The sequence below is a fragment of the Lemur catta genome, chromosome 20 (assembly GCF_020740605.2).
Source record: "Lemur catta isolate mLemCat1 chromosome 20, mLemCat1.pri, whole genome shotgun sequence".
NCBI classification, from domain to species: Eukaryota; Metazoa; Chordata; class Mammalia; order Primates; family Lemuridae; genus Lemur; species Lemur catta.
In genome coordinates, this window is record NC_059147.1 from 23022110 (window position 1) to 23038883 (window position 16774).

The 16774-nt window shown below is 51.4% G+C and overlaps 2 protein-coding genes and 1 non-coding gene across 3 annotated transcripts; 1 reads left to right on the forward strand and 2 right to left on the reverse strand.

The window, feature by feature from the left end:
* Nucleotides 1–564, reverse strand: LOC123625181 (cocaine esterase-like). Its single transcript, XM_045533448.1, has 2 exons — nt 464–564; nt 1–183 (listed from the first exon to the last, which is right to left on the reverse strand). Exons 1-2 carry the CDS (start codon nt 560–562, stop codon nt 40–42), a joined length of 243 nt encoding a protein of 80 aa, XP_045389404.1. The 5' UTR covers nt 563–564; the 3' UTR covers nt 1–39.
* Nucleotides 565–2504: 1940 nt separating this feature from the next.
* On the reverse strand, nt 2505–2609 carry LOC123625573. The gene has a single exon (XR_006730578.1). It is a non-coding gene; the product is annotated as a U6 spliceosomal RNA (small nuclear RNA).
* Nucleotides 2610–5619: 3010 nt separating this feature from the next.
* Nucleotides 5620–15787, forward strand: LOC123625093 (cocaine esterase-like). Its single transcript, XM_045533304.1, has 12 exons — nt 5620–5713; nt 9898–10102; nt 11238–11379; nt 11976–12109; nt 12191–12449; nt 12839–12937; nt 13218–13358; nt 13470–13550; nt 13787–13931; nt 14335–14472; nt 15002–15077; nt 15178–15787. The coding sequence occupies exons 1-12, from the start codon at nt 5620–5622 to the stop codon at nt 15362–15364; spliced, it is 1701 nt and encodes a 566-aa protein (XP_045389260.1). The 3' UTR covers nt 15365–15787.
* Nucleotides 15788–16774: the final 987 nt, after the last annotated feature.

Sequence of the window (16774 nt, forward strand, 5' to 3'; positions counted from 1 at the left end):
TGTAACTTCCTGGGGCATCTGAGGCCTCGGGCCTGGGCCTCACCTTGGGGGACATCCAGCAGTACTCATCATTGTTGATGCCAATGATGCTGGGGAAGGCTGGAAGTCGGCAGAGGCCAGCAGCTCCTGGGGGTCCCTGGGCAGGAAGGCCCCATCCACCACGCCGGGGATGATCTGGAAGGCCTGAGGGGGCGTATAAGGTCAGGGAGCCAGGTTGGCTCCCAGACATTTTCTGATGGCCTCTGAGTGCCTTCTGCCCCATCCTGGCCCATCCCAGGATGCTCACATCCACCTGGGAGATCTTGCGCCAGGTCAGCTCGCCTTGGCCTCCATTTCATCCAGGGCTATGTGAACACCAGGGCATGGAGATGAGGGAGTGTGCCCAGGCAGTATGAGGACACCCAGCTGCCTGCCCCGTACCCCACCTGCCCTTTTGTCCACACCCGCATCCATTTAGCCTGACCTTGTTAATAGCCAGAATCTCCTCTTCGCTCTTGCCCCGCAGGCAGTCCACCAGGGCCTTGGAGTCAACCCGGTCACAGGCAGACAGGTTGGCCACCATCTGTAAAGGCACCGGGCAGGAGCTGGCTCATCCTTCCAGGTAGGGGAAAGGAGTTTGCCCAAGGCCCTGGCTGGGGGCAGAGGCACCCCAAATCTCACAGGGTATTGTGTGTGGATTCCTGCAGTTTTGAAATTGTTCCAACTTCCTCGATGGCTCTGCCCACGATGGGGACCCCCCTGGGTGGCAGCTTTGCAGGCCACAGAATGTACCCAGCCTCTGTAATGGCAGAGCTGTGTGGTTCTGACCATTGAGCCCCTCAGGAATCCCTGGGTAGGTGGCAGTTCCCAAGGCACCCCAATGGTCCTTGCTCTATTGGTCTAACAGACAGAGGCTCTCAGAGGGAGGTGACAGGGCAGCAGGTCTGGGTTTCTGTGGCTGAGGACACTCACCCTGAAGGCCAAATCAGATGAGTTGGCGATGAGGCCAGACAGGGTCTCGCTCTTGCTCAGGCTGGTCTTGAACTCCTGAGCTTAAACGATCCATCTGCCTCAGCCTCCCAGAGTGCTAGGATTATAGCCGTGAGCCACTGCACCCAGCCTAGAGTGTTTTCTAAAGTGACTGAATCATTTTACATTGCCACCAGCAGTCTATGAAGGTTTTGATTTCTCCACTTCCTTGCCAACATTTGTTTTTTCATTCTAGCCATCCTAGTTGGTGTCAGGTGGTATCTAATTTTGATTTGATTTGCATTTCCCTAAGACCTAATGATGTTGAGCATCTTTTCATATCTTGTTAGCCCTTTCTATATATTCCTTGAAGAAATATCTACTCAGATCATTTTCCCATTTAAAAAACTGAGTTTTTGTTGTTGTTGTTGAATTATAAGAGCTCTTTATATCTTCTCAATACAAGTCCCTTATCAGATATATGATTTACAAATCTTTTCTCCCATTCTGTGATACTGTCTTTTCAATTTCTTGATGGTATCCTTTGCAACGTAAAAGTTTCTGTCTCTCACTCTCTTTTTTTTTTTTTTAAGATCAGGGTTCTGGTTTGTTGCCCAGGATGGAGTTCAGTGCTGCCAACATAGCTCACTGTAACCTCGAACTCCTGGGCTCAAGCAATCCCCCTGACTTCAGCCTTCCGAGTAGCTGAGATACAGGCATGCAACACTACACCCAACTAAGTTTTTTATTTTTTGTGGAGACAGGATCTTACTTATTGCCTAGGCTGCTTTCAAACTTCTGGCCTCAAGCCATACTCCCATCTCACCCTCCCAAAGTGCTAGGATTACAGGCATGAGCCACTGCACCTGGCCAGTTTTTCATTTTAATGAAGTCCAAATTTCCTACTTTTTTTTTGTTACTCATGCTCTTAGTGTTCATATCTAAGAATCCTTTACTAAACCATGACAATTTACCTCTATGTCTTCTAAGAGTTTTACAGTTTTAACTCTTACATTTAGGTATTTGATTCATTTTGAGTTAATTTTTGTTTTTGGTTTTTTTGTTTTTTAGGTGGGACAAGTAAGAGTTAATTTTTGTATATAGTGTGAAGTAAGGGTCCAACGTTATCCTTTTGCATGTGACTATCTAGTTGTCCCAACACCATTTTCTGGAAAGACTATTCCTTCCCTCATTGAATGGTCTTGGCACTCTTGTTGAGAATCAGTCAATCATAGACATGTGGGTTTATTTATGGACTCTTAATTCTATTCTGTTGATCTGTATGTCTGTCTTACGCTGGTACCACGCTCTCTTAACATTATACCATTTCTTCTTCATAAGCTTTGAAATAGGGAAGTGTGCATCCTTCTCCTTTGTTGTTTTTCAAGATAGTTTTGGTTACTCTAGATCCTTTGCAATTCCATATAATTTTAGAATCAGTGTGTCAGTTTCTACCAAGAAGTTAGCTGGGATTCCAATTAGCTGGCATTGAATCTGTAGATCAATTTGGCAGTATTGCCATGTAAACAGTGTTAAGTCTTTTTTAAATTATTTTTCAATATATAGAACACTTCACAAATTTGTGTGTCATCCTTGCTTAGGGGCCATGCTAATCTTCTCTGTATTGTTCCAATTTTAGTATATGTGTGGCCGAAGCGAGCATAACAATGTTACATCTTTTGACCCAAGAATATGCAATATTTTCCCATTCATTTAGATCTACTTTAATTTCTTACAGTGTTTTGTAGTTTTCAGAGTATGTGTTTGGACTTCTTTTGTTAAACTTATTCTTAGGTATTTTATCTTTTTTAATACGATTGTAAATGGAATTGTTTTTTCTCAATCTCAGTTTTGAATTGTTCATTGGTAGTGTAGTGAAATACAATTGACTTCTGAATGTTGATATTATACCTTGCAACACTGCTGAACTTCTTTATTAGTTCTAATATTTTTTTAGTGGATTCCTTAGAATTTTCTATATGCTAATCATGTCATCTGGGAATAAAATAGTTTTACTTCTTCCTTCCAATCTAGATGTCTTTTATTTCTTTTTTTGCCTAACTACCCTGGCTAGAACCACAGTACAATGTTGAATAGATCCTAGGGGGAAATCATCTAGTCTTTCACCATTAGGTGGATGCTGGCTGTGAGTTATTCATAGACACCTTTTATTAGGTTGAGAAGGTTCCCTTCCATCCATCATTTGTTAAGTATCTTTATCATGAAAGAGTGTTGGATTTTGTCAAATGCTTTTTCTGCATCTACTGAAATGATCGTGTGATTTTTGTTTTGTATTCTATTGATATTATGCATTCCATTAATTGTTGAATGTTAAACAAATCACACCTTCCTGGGATAAATCCCAGTTGGCCATAGCATATAATTCCTTTTGTATGTGGCCGATTCAGTATAATAGTATTTTTGTTGAGGATCTTTGCATCCATACTTATAAAAGATATTGGTCTGTAGTTTTGTTTTCTTTTCTTTTCTTAAGACACCGGGTGTTGTTCTGTTGCCCAGGCTGTGGTGCAGTGGTGTAACCACAACTCACTGCAACCTTGAACTCCTGAGCTCAAGCAATCCTCCTGCCTCAGCCTCCTAAGGAGCAGGGACTACAGGGTCATGCCACCACATCCAGCTAATTTTTAAAATTTTGAACCTTTGTGACTCTCCCAAACAACTTGCTCCCATTGGATGCCAGCAGTGGCTCACCTGAACCCAGACTTGCTCTACTACGGTCAATTCCTCTAGCAGTGGATTCTCCCAGTCACTGAGGGAGCTGTTAGGTCCAGAGCCAAGAGGGAGACACACAAACCCTCAGGTGTAGCAAAATGCTGTTTATTTGAGCATCTGGGTACAGATGGATGGAGCCCAAAAAGAGCATCCACACCAAGAAAGGGAGAGCAGTGGGTTTTATAGGAGGTTGGGATGGAAGTTTGGGGAGGGCGAATTTTTTTCTGAACACTAACTGGTTCCTGCCAGTGTCGCCGCAACCACCTGTCCTCAAAGTTAGATTTACAAGCTCCAGACTCTCCAGAGTCCTGCAGCTATTGTTTCACATTATGATCTCTATCTACGTTTTCCATTAACCTCATTCCCTCCTATACATACTTTCCAGGTTCTCACTCTGCGCAGGCCTAACAGGAGCGAATAAGATTTGGCAAGTGAAGGAAAAGCCACAATGCGCCTTTGCCCACCCAGAACGCTCCGCCAGAAATGCCCGGCCCCGATACTGCCTGCTCGGCAGGCTGTTAAGACTTCACTTCTCCCCAGTACCCCGCAGGCTGTTAAGACTTCACTTCTCCCCAGTACCACGAGGCCCTGCGAACCCGCCCGCGCCCAGCAGCAGCAGATATCGAAGATGTCACGTGCATCGATGCTGTGAGGAACCTCTTTGTCCTCCTCGCCCGCAGTCACAGGCCGCTCCCCAGAGCCCTGGTAGATGAGGGGCTTGGCGTTCTCCAGGAGGCCGCCCCCGACCCCGCCGCCGCCCACCATCGCGGAACCGCCGCCCACCACAGTCAGCAGGCACTTCTGCTCCCGCGAGCGCACTTCCGGGGACGGGAAGGCAGGGTAGCGCGAGGGACACGCAGACCTGAGGGTACTCGTGCTGTGTTTGCGGGGAGTGGTGACCTAAGCGTGTTGGCCACCTGACCGGGAAAATGCTGGTCGCTCGAGGGAAGCGACCCAGGTGTTCCGGGTCCTGCGAGCCCGTCCTTAGGGAGCCTGAACGCAGAGGCCAAGGCCGGTTCTCAGGGGACACTAAAGTCCATCGAGGTTGATCCCCGCACCGCTTCCTCCAGGAAGTCAGGCGGGCCGGGCACCACCGTGCCCAGGCCGGTTGCCTCTAGCCTGGCAGGGTTCCCAGTGTTTCCGAATCTCCCGGTGACGCTCCTGCCTCCCCTGCTGCACCATAGGCCTGGGGGTGCCGGGACCCAGGGCTCAGACCTGCAGACACTTGTTAAGGGTTTGTCCGGTGGATAAATGACAATGAAAAACTGACAGCTTGAAAGCTATGGGGGTGGGGGTGGGGCCCTTAGGGAGTGCCACAGTCACCTGTGCATTTCAAAAGAAGGGCCCTGACTGAGTGGGCAGGAGCCCGCAGAGGCCCTCAGACCGTGAACTGTAAGGGGATGACGAGCCATAAAGGGGGACCGAGTAAATTGTGAGGCCATGAAAGCAAGGAAGAGCGTCCTGGATGAAGGGCACAGTCGCACCTCCCTGCCTTCGCTCAAGCCCTTCTCTTCACCCGGATCAAAAGTCTGTGGGGATGCTGATCGTCACCCGCTCAGAGAAGCCCTCCTCTAGTCACAGCTTATTGCTCCCTGTTCTCCATCCCCCAACACCATAGTCGGGCCTGTGACTACAGGACAGGGAAGGTAGCGACTCCAGGTTTGAGGAGAGGGTTCCTGGTGTCGCAGAAGCTGGGGCAGGGGGAAGAGGCCATGCCTGCGCCTACGTGCCCCTGGCTCCCCACGCGACCTGGCCGCGACCTAAACGGCTCAGTCTCACTTTCATGCCAGGCCCATCTTTCCTGGCCCAGGCCAGCGCGCCCCGCCTACGCCCTGCCCAGTCCAAACTCCGGGCCTGGGCGAGGCACTACTAATCTGCAGCCGCACAGACCCCGGCAGCCTCCAGGTGAAAAGAGCCGTGAGCTCCGGAAGCGCAAAAATGACCTGCGAGCGAACTATGCAGCCGGACCGACTTGGCGCGCGCCTGACAGCCATGGCCTGTGGACTCCTACTTGTCCTCTTCGGTGTTCAGGGTGAGGCTCCCGCCAGGGAAGACAGGGACCAGGGTCGGATCTGCCCAATTCTGCAGAGGCAGAACTTGAGACTGCAGAAGGGAAGGCGCCCGGGAGGCAGAAGCTCGTGGAAATAAGAGAGCGGGAACCGTGCGCCCCACCCCAACACCTTTCCGAGGCCCAGGACGAGCCCCCTGCGCACCAGAGAGGGTCGGGCTGCCAGACAAAACGACGACGATAAGCAAGCCGAGTACGAGGGGCTGTAAGGTGTGCCCGGACAGGCCAGCAGGGTCAGCAGCCTCGAGACAAGGGGAATTCAGTACATTTCCCTCTTGTGTTTGTGGCTGGAGCTGATGCTGCCCTTGGGTAACAACGCCAACAGTAATACTTCCCTGCCACGGTTTAGCTTTGAGTGTGTCGTGTCCTTGGCAAGGGGGACACCAGGCAAGCTTACTGACCCTGTGGGAGTACAAAAGCCCCCGGGCGCCACATCCTAAAACCAAGCTGAGAGGCTGCGCTACCCTCCCACCAGATACCCTGCCCTCAGTGAGGCCTTGGCTTGGCTTCCAGGGCTCCAGGGCAAAGGTGACTGTGCTTGTGCCTGCCAGGCTTCTCCAGCCCTTTATCAGAAGCTTAGGGCAAGTCTTCGGCCCTTGATCCTTTCATTCAAAGTCTTCTAAGTATGGGATCTGATTCTCCCTCCCCTTTCCCAATCGAATCTGCCCAGGTGGAGTCCACACTCACTCCTCCCCATGGCCCATCCCCGCAGGACTTCTTCTCTACCTGCCAGTTTCTGAAAGTCACCAGGACCTTCCAGGCAGGAAAACCTGCATGGCCTCATAGATGGCTCCCTTTTAAAATGTTATTTTGGGTCGGACCCATGTCCAGAGAGAATGATTGACAAGTCATAAGACGGTATGGGAGCTGAGTCCCATCTTCCTCTGTTCCACCCAGTCCTGGCTTCTTCACAAGGGCCATCAAGGTCCCCAGAGCCTTAGACACAGTGCCCAGCTGTTTACCCAAGAGTAGATGTGTGCATTTGTCCTTGCTTTTCCCCTCAGTGGTCACAAACTCACCCACTTTCTGATGCCAAGCACAGGGGGTAACCTCCTTGTACCCCTACATGGTAGAGCTTCCTTATACCATTTAATGGAAGGGCTTCTCTTGAAGGACGAAACTTCCGCGTCTAATCAGGGACATTTCAGCAGGTTTTGTCGTTTGCTGGAAGAAACATCAGGCATCAGTGGCTGGTGGCCCCAGTGAGTTACGTGGACAAACAGCCCAAAGGGCAAGGAATTGTGTGTAGACAACATGTTACTGGGGAGAGTAGGCCTTCTGACTTGGAAAGACATTGCTTAATTGCCCTCTTTGGTGCCTGTGAGTGGCTGCTGACCCTGGCCTCACCCACACCTGGTGACATCACACATGTTGACCTGATAGGTGTAGGGTAGCATTAGCTCCCTGACACTGTCTTTGTTTTTCTGCTTTTTATTATGAACTGGGCTCAGATTTCCCAAATTCTGCAGAGGCAGACCTGAGACTGCAGGAAGGGAGGAAGGTACCGGGGAGGTGGGAGCTGGTGGAGATAACAGCAGCAGGAGAACCTCCCTGTGTCCTGAGGCACAGAGAGGGTCAGGGCTACTTAAGGGCTGCACAGCACTGAGGGGCAAACCTGTCTAAGGTAGAGAGAATAGTGTAACAAATCCAGTGTGCCCATAATCTACCTTCAACATTGATGAAGATGTGCACAACTAAGTTTTATCTGAGCTGCCACCTGTCCCTTGCACCATTATTTGAAGCAAAGCCCAGACATCATATTATCTGTAAATTTTTCATTATATCCCACTGAGAAGAGAAGTGTATGTGTGTGTGTATCTATTTCCATAATACCATAAGTTCTCAGTGTAACCAAAAATCTAGTCAAAGGTATTTATGTACTATAGTTTAATAAATGATATTTATACAGGGATTTTATTCTTTTATGTATTTTATTTTGTTTTTTAGATGGAGGTCTCCCTATGTTGCCCAGGCTTGTCTCAAACTCCTGGACTCAAGGAATCCTGCTTCAGCCACCCAAGTATCTGGGAATACAGGCATGTGCCACTGTGCCCAGCAAAATAGGATTTTTTTTAAAAAATCAGGATTCAGATCAGGTCCATACTTTGCAAATTGATAGAGATGTTTCTTTTTTTCTAAATAACAGCTTTGAGATATAATTCACATATCACCAAATTTACCCATTTGAAGTGTACACTTCTACACTTTTACTATATTTACAGAGTTCACCATGTCCATTCTTCTGTCCCCCCAACCTTAAACCCCAACCTCAGCCCTAGGCAACCACCAGTCTGCTTTCTCTCTCTCTGGATGTGCTAGTCTGGAATCATACAATGTGTGGTCCTTTGTGACTGGCTTCTCTCATTAAGCTTGGTGTTTTCAAGGTGTGTCCATGTTGTAGTGTGTATCAGAACTTCATTCCTTTTTCTTGATGAATAATATTCCATCATGTAGAAATATCACATTTTATTGATCCATTCATCAGTTCAGGGACACTTGGATAGCCACTTTTTGGCTATTATAAATAATCCTGCCATGAACATTAGTGCACAAGTTTCTGTGTGGACCTATGTTTTCAATACTTTTGGGTTTATACCTGGGAGTGGAATTGCTGAGTCACAGGGCAACTCTATGTTTAATCGGCTGACGAGCTGTCACCCTGTTTTCCAAAGCAGCTGTGCACTTTACCTCCCCACTGGCAACGTATGAAGGTTCCACTTTTCCCACACTGGAAAAAACTCATTGTGTTTCTTGAGCCTCTTTCAATCTTCATATTTTCCCTCTGCCTCTCTTTTATTTTCTTTCTAATTATGTTGTCTTGAAGAAACCAGTTGTTTGTTCTGGAGAGGAACCCATCGTTTGGGTTTTGCTGATCACATCCCAGTGGTGTCTTTTTTTTTTTTTTTTCCTAGATATCCTGAAAAAAGAGACCAGTGGTGTCTTTTAAACTATTCCTCTGTCCCCTGTATAGCCTGTAAGCTTGTATTTATATTCTAAAGGCTTAATCAGATTCAAGTTTTAGGTTTTGCTTTTTGGTTTTTTGGCAAGACTACTTCGTATGTGGTGCTGTGTACTTCCAATAGAAAATATATAATGTCTGATTATCTTTGCTGTTTTGACAAAGTGGTTGACATCATAATCATATTTCAATGTCCATTTCTCTTACCATGAGTGAGGTTAACATCTCTTCATTTGTTGAAGGGCCATTTATTTGTATTGCTTATTCTGAATGTGTTCTTACACTGCTTTTTTCTATTGTGTGGCTGCCATATTTGTTTGTAGAAGCTCTACATTAAGAATGTTGGGGCTGGGCACAATGACTCATGCCTATAATCCCAGCACTTTGGGGGGCTGAGGCAGGAGGATTGCTTGAGGCCAGGAATTCTAGACTAGCCTGGGCAATATAGCCAGACCCCCACCTCTACAAAAAATAAAAAAATTAGCCGGGTGTGGTGAGGTAGCCTGTAGTCCCATCTACTCAGGAGTTGGAGGCAGAGGATCACCAGAGCCTGGGAGGCTGCAGTGAGCTATGATTCAGTGACTATACTCAAGCTTGGGCAACGGATCAAAACCTTGTCTCTGAAAAACAAACAAAAATGTTGCCTTTCTCCACTAAGTGATTTTCAATTCCTGCCCTCCAACCCCACAGCAGGCAGGCTGTGCTTTGTACGTCCTCGTCACAGCTGCACCTCTTTTGTAGCTCTTCTCACCTAGATCACTCCTTATTCGGAGGAGCTTTCTGTATGTCATTTCTTGCCACCTGGACCATGAGGTCCCTGAGGACAGGAATCTTTCCTGTTGGATTCCCACAGTAGGAGTACTGCCTCACCTGACCTGGCACACAGTTCGTTGAAAGGACACTCTTGCCCCACCAAGTGCATGTGACCATTTGTTTGCAGCTCCTAGGGCTGAATGATGGTGGCAAGCCCCAAGGAGCCTCAGTGAGCCTGGTGGGATAGGCTGGGGACATACCCAGGAAGGTGGGGGTCAGGGGGCAGTGTTACAGGCAGGATGTTTGTAAAGCCAGTGTTTGGGGATCAGGGTCCCCTGAGCTGAGCTGAGGATGGCAAGGAGGTGACAATAACAACAGTCTGGGAGGGCAGCTGATCGGGCAGAGCTAACCCTGGTGTCTGTCTCTCTGCCCACAGGTCAGGACTCTGCCAGCCCCATCCGAACCACACGCACCGGGCAGGTGCACGGGAGCCTCGTCCACGTGCGGGGCACTGATGTGGGGGTCCACACCTTCCTGGGAATTCCCTTTGCCAAGCCACCTCTGGGACCACTGCGGTTTGCACCCCCTGAGCCCCCCGAATCTTGGAGTGGTGTGAGAGATGGGACCTCCCACCCGGCCATGTAAGTTCTCCCAGAGTCCAGGGAACTCCAGGCCCTGGGGTGGGGTGGGGGTAGTCTGAGCTTGGCGAGGCTGCAGTTGTCACTTCACCAAAACCTACAGCCAGTTTTCGCTGTGAGTTTTGGGGGTTCCCACGTGCGTTACTCCAATAAGCATGCTGAGGCTCTCGAGGGTGGAACAACTTTCCCAGACTCCAGGCTCAGGGCTTGGCACTCCCAGGGCATTAGCTCCAGGTGCTGAAGGGAGGAGCAGAGACACATGTCTCCCAGATTCTAGTTATGCCAGGTGTTCTCTGCCACCAGTGGGAAGCGTCTCTGGGAGAGGGTCGAGTTGGTTCTATGATCCTCTTAGGAGCCCCTGACTCTAGTAAGCAGATACTGTAGACCCCTGAGGAGGACAGCAGTGGTGGCTCCCTGGGGACCCCCACTCTCCATAGTCACTGTGTCAACTGACAGGGCCAGGTGCCACTGGCCATGGGACACATGTGTGTTCTTACAACTGGAGACTATGCGGGAGTGATGAGGTTCCGTGAGAGTCTAGACTTGGGATGAGGGACATCCCACTGCCCTTCTCATGAGAAATTAACATTCATTCATTCTTGAGGCACATGTATGTGGGTTGCTCCCCTGTTCCAGATCTGAGTGGGTATAGGGATACGGTGGTGATTGTCAACACATGCAGGCAATACAGCCAATGGTTTTCACAGAGACCGCTAAGAGTCAAGGTTTCCCAGCCTCAGGAGGTGTGATATCCAAAGCCCTCAACAACCCTGAGAGCCAGGCACAGTGGCCTGTGCCTATAGTCCCAGCTACTTAGGGACTGAGATGTGAGGATCCCTCGAGCCCAGGAATTTGACACTAGCCTGGGCAACACAGCGAGATCCCATCTCTAAAAAACAAAAATCAAACTAAAATTTAAAAAACAACCTTGAGGCCTCCCTTGGAAGTCTCAAGCTTCACCCCAGCTTCCCCAGAGCCTTTGGCCTGTAACTGGGTGGGAAGGGACTTTAGAGGAGAATCATGTGTAAGCAGGGTGTGAAGAGGAAGGGGCTAAAGGTGGCTGGGAGCAAATCTGGACCCAAGGTCTGGTTTCAGCCACAGCATGGTCCCTGAACTAACTGACTGCCATGGCCACCAGGTGTCTGCAGAACATCTCTATAACAAATGAAGAGTCTCTGTACCTGTTCAATGTGACTATGCCTTCCATTCCCATGTCCGAGGACTGTCTGTACCTCAGCATCTACACACCTGCCCATGCCCATGAGGGCTCTCACCTGCCTGTGAGTGTCAGGCCACAGTCAGCTGGGGGGTGGGGGGACTTTTCTTCTGCAATATCAGCTTGGGCCCCACTACAGTGTGGACCCTATTGAGAAGCCTCTCACTATCAGGTTCAAGAAGTGCTTTTTACCCAGAGTGGACAGCTGACCTCTGGGCACAGGGTCGCAGAGCTCTGGCTGCTCCCAGAGGTCAAAGGTTGTGCCTGGGATGGACCCAGAACTCACTCAATGAACCCATGCCCGGCAGACCCACTCAGGTGCCTGAGGACTGCACTTTGAGGTGACAAAAGACCCAGCCTTGGATGATGTGTTGGGCCTATGAGAACGGAGGACATTTTTGATTAATGTTCACGTGGGACAATCAGGGAGACACCTCTTTTGTTTCCACCTCAGTGAGGCTTCTTCGAGTAGCGGAGCCATGCTTTGAAACATAAGTTTGGGAGGCCTGGTCTTGGGTCCCTCCCCCGTGGCCCAGGTCATGAGGTCTTGCTGCAGTTCTGTCTGTGTGGGGAGGTGGGCAAAGCAGTGGTTGGTCCACAGCAGCCCTGGTGGGGCGTGGGCTGGGAGGCAGCCATGCAGTGTCTGCCTTGGTTTCGCAGGTGATGGTGTGGATCCACGGTGGAGGGCTGGTCGTGGGCATGGCTTCCATGTATGATGGCTCCATGCTGGCAGCCTTCGAGGACGTGGTGGTGGTCACTATCCAGTACCGCCTGGGTGTCCTGGGCTTCTTCAGGTGAGACTGGGGCTGGGCTGGGCCATGCAGGCTGAGCAGAGCCAGGACAGTCCTGTGATCCCTGTCCCTGCCATTTCCCAGCACTGGAGACAAGCACGCAACTGGCAACTGGGGCTACCTGGACCAAGTCGCCGCTCTACGCTGGGTCCAGCAGAATATCGCCCACTTTGGAGGCAACCCAGACCGTGTCACCATTTTTGGCGAGTCTGCAGGTGGTATAAGTGTGTCCTCGCATGTTCTGTCTCCCATGTCCCAAGGACTCTTCCATGGTGCCATCATGGAGAGTGGTGTGGCCCTGCTGCCTGGCCTCATCGCCAACTCATCTGATTTGGCCTTCAGGGTGAGTGTCCTCAGCCGTGGAAGCCCAGACCTGCTGCCCTGTCACCTCTCTCTGAGAGCCTCTGTCTATCAGACGGATACAGCAAGGACCATTGGGGTGTCTCGGGAACTGCCACCTACCCGGGGATTCCTGAGGGGCTCAGTGGTCAGAACCACACAGCTCTGCCATTACAGAGGCTGGGTACATTCTGTGGCCTGCAAAGCTGCCACCCAGGGGGGTCCCCATCGTGGGCAGAGCCATCGAGGAAGTTGGAACAATTTCAAAACTGCAGGAATCCACACACAATACCCTGTGAGATTTGGGGTGCCTCTGCCCCCAGCCAGGGCCTTGGGCAAACTCCTTTCCCCTACCTGGAAGGATGAGCCAGCTCCTGCCCGGTGCCTTTACAGATGGTGGCCAACCTGTCTGCCTGTGACCGGGTTGACTCCAAGGCCCTGGTGGACTGCCTGCGGGGCAAGAGCGAAGAGGAGATTCTGGCTATTAACAAGGTCAGGCTAAATGGATGCGGGTGTGGACGAAAGGGCAGGTGGTGTATGGGGCAGGCAGCTGGGTGTCCTCATACTGCCTGGGCACGTTCCCTCATCTCCATGCCCTGGTGTCCACATAGCCCTGGGTGAGATGGAGGCCAGGGCGAGCTAACCTGGCGCAAGATCTCCCAGGCGGATGTGAGCATCCTGGGATGGGCCAGGACGGGGCAGAAGGCACTCAGAGGCCATCAGAAAATGTCTGGGAGCCAACCTGGCTCCCTGACCTTACACGCCCCCTCAGGCCTTCCAGATCATCCCCGGCGTGGTGGATGGGGCCTTCCTGCCCAGGGACCCCCAGGAGCTGCTGGCCTCTGCCGACTTCCAGCCTGTCCCCAGCATCATTGGCATCAACAATGATGAGTACAGCTGGATAGTCCCCAAGGTAAGGCCCAGTCCATGCCCGGGGAGCCCATCTACTGCAGGGGGAGGGCTCAGGGCTTAGTAGCTCCAGGCCCATCCCATCCCCCGTTGACGACTCTCCCCCACCACCCAGTTCATGGGCCTCTATGACACCCAGAGGAAAATGGACAGAGAGGCCTGGCAGGATGTTCTCCAGAAAATGTTCAAAGTGATGGTGAGGTCCTGGGGTCCTGTCCCAATGGAGAGGGGCTCCTCTCCTGCCAAAGCAGTGACCCCCATGAGCAAAAGCTGGGGTATGTGTGTGCTGGGGGCGGGGGGTCACCTCAGAGCTTGGCCCTTTGCCCCCATTCCCTGTTCCATCCCATGGCCCATCTCCCCAACCCTGAGGCTGCTGCCTCCCTGCTGCTGGCAGCCGGCCTAACCTGCCCCTTCCTGATCCACCTGGGGTAGATGTTGCCTCATGAGCTTGGTGACCTGTTGATGGAGGAGTACATGGGGGACACCAAGGACCCCCAGACCCTGCAAGCCCAGTTCGAGGAACTGATGGCAGACTCCATCTTCGTGATCCCTGCACTCCAAGTAGCACATTCTCAGCGTGAGTATTTTTGTACCTAAGGTCTGACTGGCCAGGGGGCAGCTCAGAGGTGGGGTCCCAGGTGTGTCGGTGTCCACAGCCCCACCCACATCTTTCTTGGCCCCCTGGGAACCAGGCACTTGATGTAAATCCTCACGGCAACTCTAAGAGACAGACATTCTCCATTTTACAGGTGAGAAAATGAAATTACTAATCTTCAGTGACTCGCCCAAGACCACCCAGCTAGGAAGTCCAAGGCCATGATTTAACCCAGACCTTCCCACCGCCCCTGCTCCAGGCTGGGCCTCCTCACCCCATTGTCCAGATTCTAGCCAGTTTGGGACCTGGGTGTCTTGTCACCATGAGTGACACAGGAAAGCTCCAAGTGGGGGGCTGCCATGTCACAGCCTGTCCACCCCCGTAGGTTCCCGTGGCCCTGTCTACTTCTATGAGTTCCAGCATCGGCCCAGCTTCTTCAAGGACACCAAGCCACCGCACGTGAAGGCAGACCATGGCGATGAGATTTTCTTTGTTTTCGGAGCCTCATTCTGGGGCAAACACAGTGAGTCTTTCTCCTTCCCCAGGAGGTGGGATGGAACCTGGGCTGGGTCCCTGAGGGGTGACTGCCCTCACTGTACCGATGAGGAAACCAAGGCTCAGAGAGAGGACGGGATGAGGTGTCCTAGATTTACAGCTCCAAAGGCTGAGCCAGGATTAGAATCCAAGACTCCTTAGACTGTGGCCTGTGCTCCCCCCACCTCTCCCCACCCCGCGATGGGTGTCTGGCATGGGTGCAGGGCTGGGAGAGGTGTTTCAAAGGTGTATTTGTTTCTTAAATGACTCCCAGTGTGAGAAGGAAGAATAGGCCTTCTGGGCCAGCAGCGAGCCCAGAGTCGAGTCAGCCAGAGGCTGGGCTGAGGAGAAAGAGCGTGGGAAAGGCAAGGGCCTGGCTCCGAGGGCGGTGGGGGAGGGGCAGAGAAGCAGGCCTGGGGGTACCAGGGACAGCTGCACCTGGACGGTGAGTGTGGGGCATGACCCAGCAGCTGGACTGGGGTTGCCCCTGACCTAGACACGTGTCCTCGTCCTCTTAGCAGTTGAAGTCACCAAGGAGGAGGAGTTTCTGAGCAGGAAGATGATGAAGTACTGGGCCAACTTTGCTCGAAATGGGTAAGATGGCGCCCCCACCTCCACTCCCTGGGGGTCTCACCCGTCTAGCACTCACCTTGGAGTGACCCGCGCACTCCCTGGTGGGAGCGCATGTCTGCAGGGACCCCAACAGCGAGGGTCTGCCCCACTGGCCCGTGTTCGACCAGGAGGAGCAGTACCTGCAGCTGGACATACAGCCTGCGGTGGGCCGGGCCCTGAAGGCCCACAGGCTCCAGTTCTGGACGAAGACCCTGCCCCAGAAGATGCAGGAGCGAGCAGCAGCTGAGGAGAAGCACACGGAGCTGTAGCTCCCGTGTCGGGGAGCGAGGGGGTGGGCGCCAGTGCGGTGAGGTCTGCCTCGTGTGCCCACACACAGCCACCAAGGAGCCAGCAGTTGATTCCGTCCCTCACATAGCCATTCATTCATTCTTCCATGTGTCCACTCAGGAAACATTTATTAAGAACCTACTGTGTGATGTTAGTTGTCAAGCCGGCCATGGGTCCTTTCCTTTTAGACATAGTCAATGAATCCCCCACGAAGCAGTGCATGGGCAAAGCCCCGTGGAAGCCCACCCTCCCCAGCGCTCCACTGGGCTCTGGGCCCCATCCTCCGCTCCTCACCTCCACCTTCTCCCCACCCACCCTCTCCTCTCCTGCGAGCCCCCAGGCCTGCCCCACTTGGAGGGAGGTGCTCTGGGGAATGTTGCCCACACCTGGGTGTCAAAAGCTGATCTCTAGCACAATTCACAATTGCAAAGATGTGGAAACAACCCAAATGCCCATCAATACATGAGTGGACCAATAAAATGTGGTATATGTATATCATGGAGTACTCCTCAGCCACAAAAAACAATGGTTATCTAGCATCTCTTGTATTATCCTGGGTGGAGCTGGAGCCCATTCTCGTAAGTGGAGTATCACAAGAATGGAAAAACAAGCACCACATGTACTCACCATCAAATTGGTACTAATCGATCAACACTTATGTGCACATATGGAAGTAACTTTCTTCGGGTGTCAGGTAGATGGGAGGGGGAGGAGTGGATGGGTAAATTCACGCCTAATGGGTACGGTGCTCACTGGGGGACGGACACACTTGTAGCTCTGACTCTGTTGGTGCAAAAGCAATATATGTAACCTAAACATTTGTACCCCCATGATATTCTGGCGGGGGGGGGAAGCTGATGTCCATCTCTCCACAAGCCCCACATGCCCTCATATCAGTAAGTGGCCAGTAGAAAACCTGGACACCAGAAGCCCTAATGTCTTGGTCCATTCAAGCTGCTATAACAGAAATACTATACACCGGGTGCCTTATAAAGGACAGAAATTTGTTGCTTACATTTCTGGAAGCTGGGAAGTCCAGGATCAAGATGCCAGCAGATCTGGTGTCTGGTAAGGGCTTGTTCTCTGGTTTATAGATGGCACCTTCTCACTGTGTCCTCCCCTGGTGGAAGGGGCGAACAAGCTCCCTCAAGCCTCTTTGATAAGGGCACTGATTCCCTTCACCGCTTAATATCCCATCCCTTAATCCATCACGTTGAGGATTAGGTTTCAGCCTGTGAATTTTTTTTTTTTTTTGAGACAGAGTCTCACTCTGTTGCCCGGGCTAGAGTGCCGTGGCATCAGCCTAGCTCACAGCAACCTAAAACTACTGGGCTCAAACAATCCTTCTGCTTCAGCCTCCTGAGTAGCTAGGATTACAAGCATGTGCCACT

What these genes read in the sequence shown, in the direction of transcription:
- LOC123625181 (XM_045533448.1), bottom strand. Translation starts at nt 562, where the DNA reads ATGGTGGCCAACCTGTCTGCCTGTGACCGGGTTGACTCCAAGGCCCTG. An exon ending in AGATTCTGGCTATTAACAAG is followed by an intron (nt 184 to 463) that starts GTCAGGCTAAAT and finishes ACGCCCCCTCAG; the next exon opens with GCCTTCCAGATCATCCCCGG.
- LOC123625093 (XM_045533304.1), top strand. Translation starts at nt 5,620, where the DNA reads ATGACCTGCGAGCGAACTATGCAGCCGGACCGACTTGGCGCGCGCCTG. An exon ending in AGATTCTGGCTATTAACAAG is followed by an intron (nt 12,938 to 13,217) that starts GTCAGGCTAAAT and finishes ACGCCCCCTCAG; the next exon opens with GCCTTCCAGATCATCCCCGG. An exon ending in CCAAGTAGCACATTCTCAGC is followed by an intron (nt 13,932 to 14,334) that starts GTGAGTATTTTT and finishes CCACCCCCGTAG; the next exon opens with GTTCCCGTGGCCCTGTCTAC.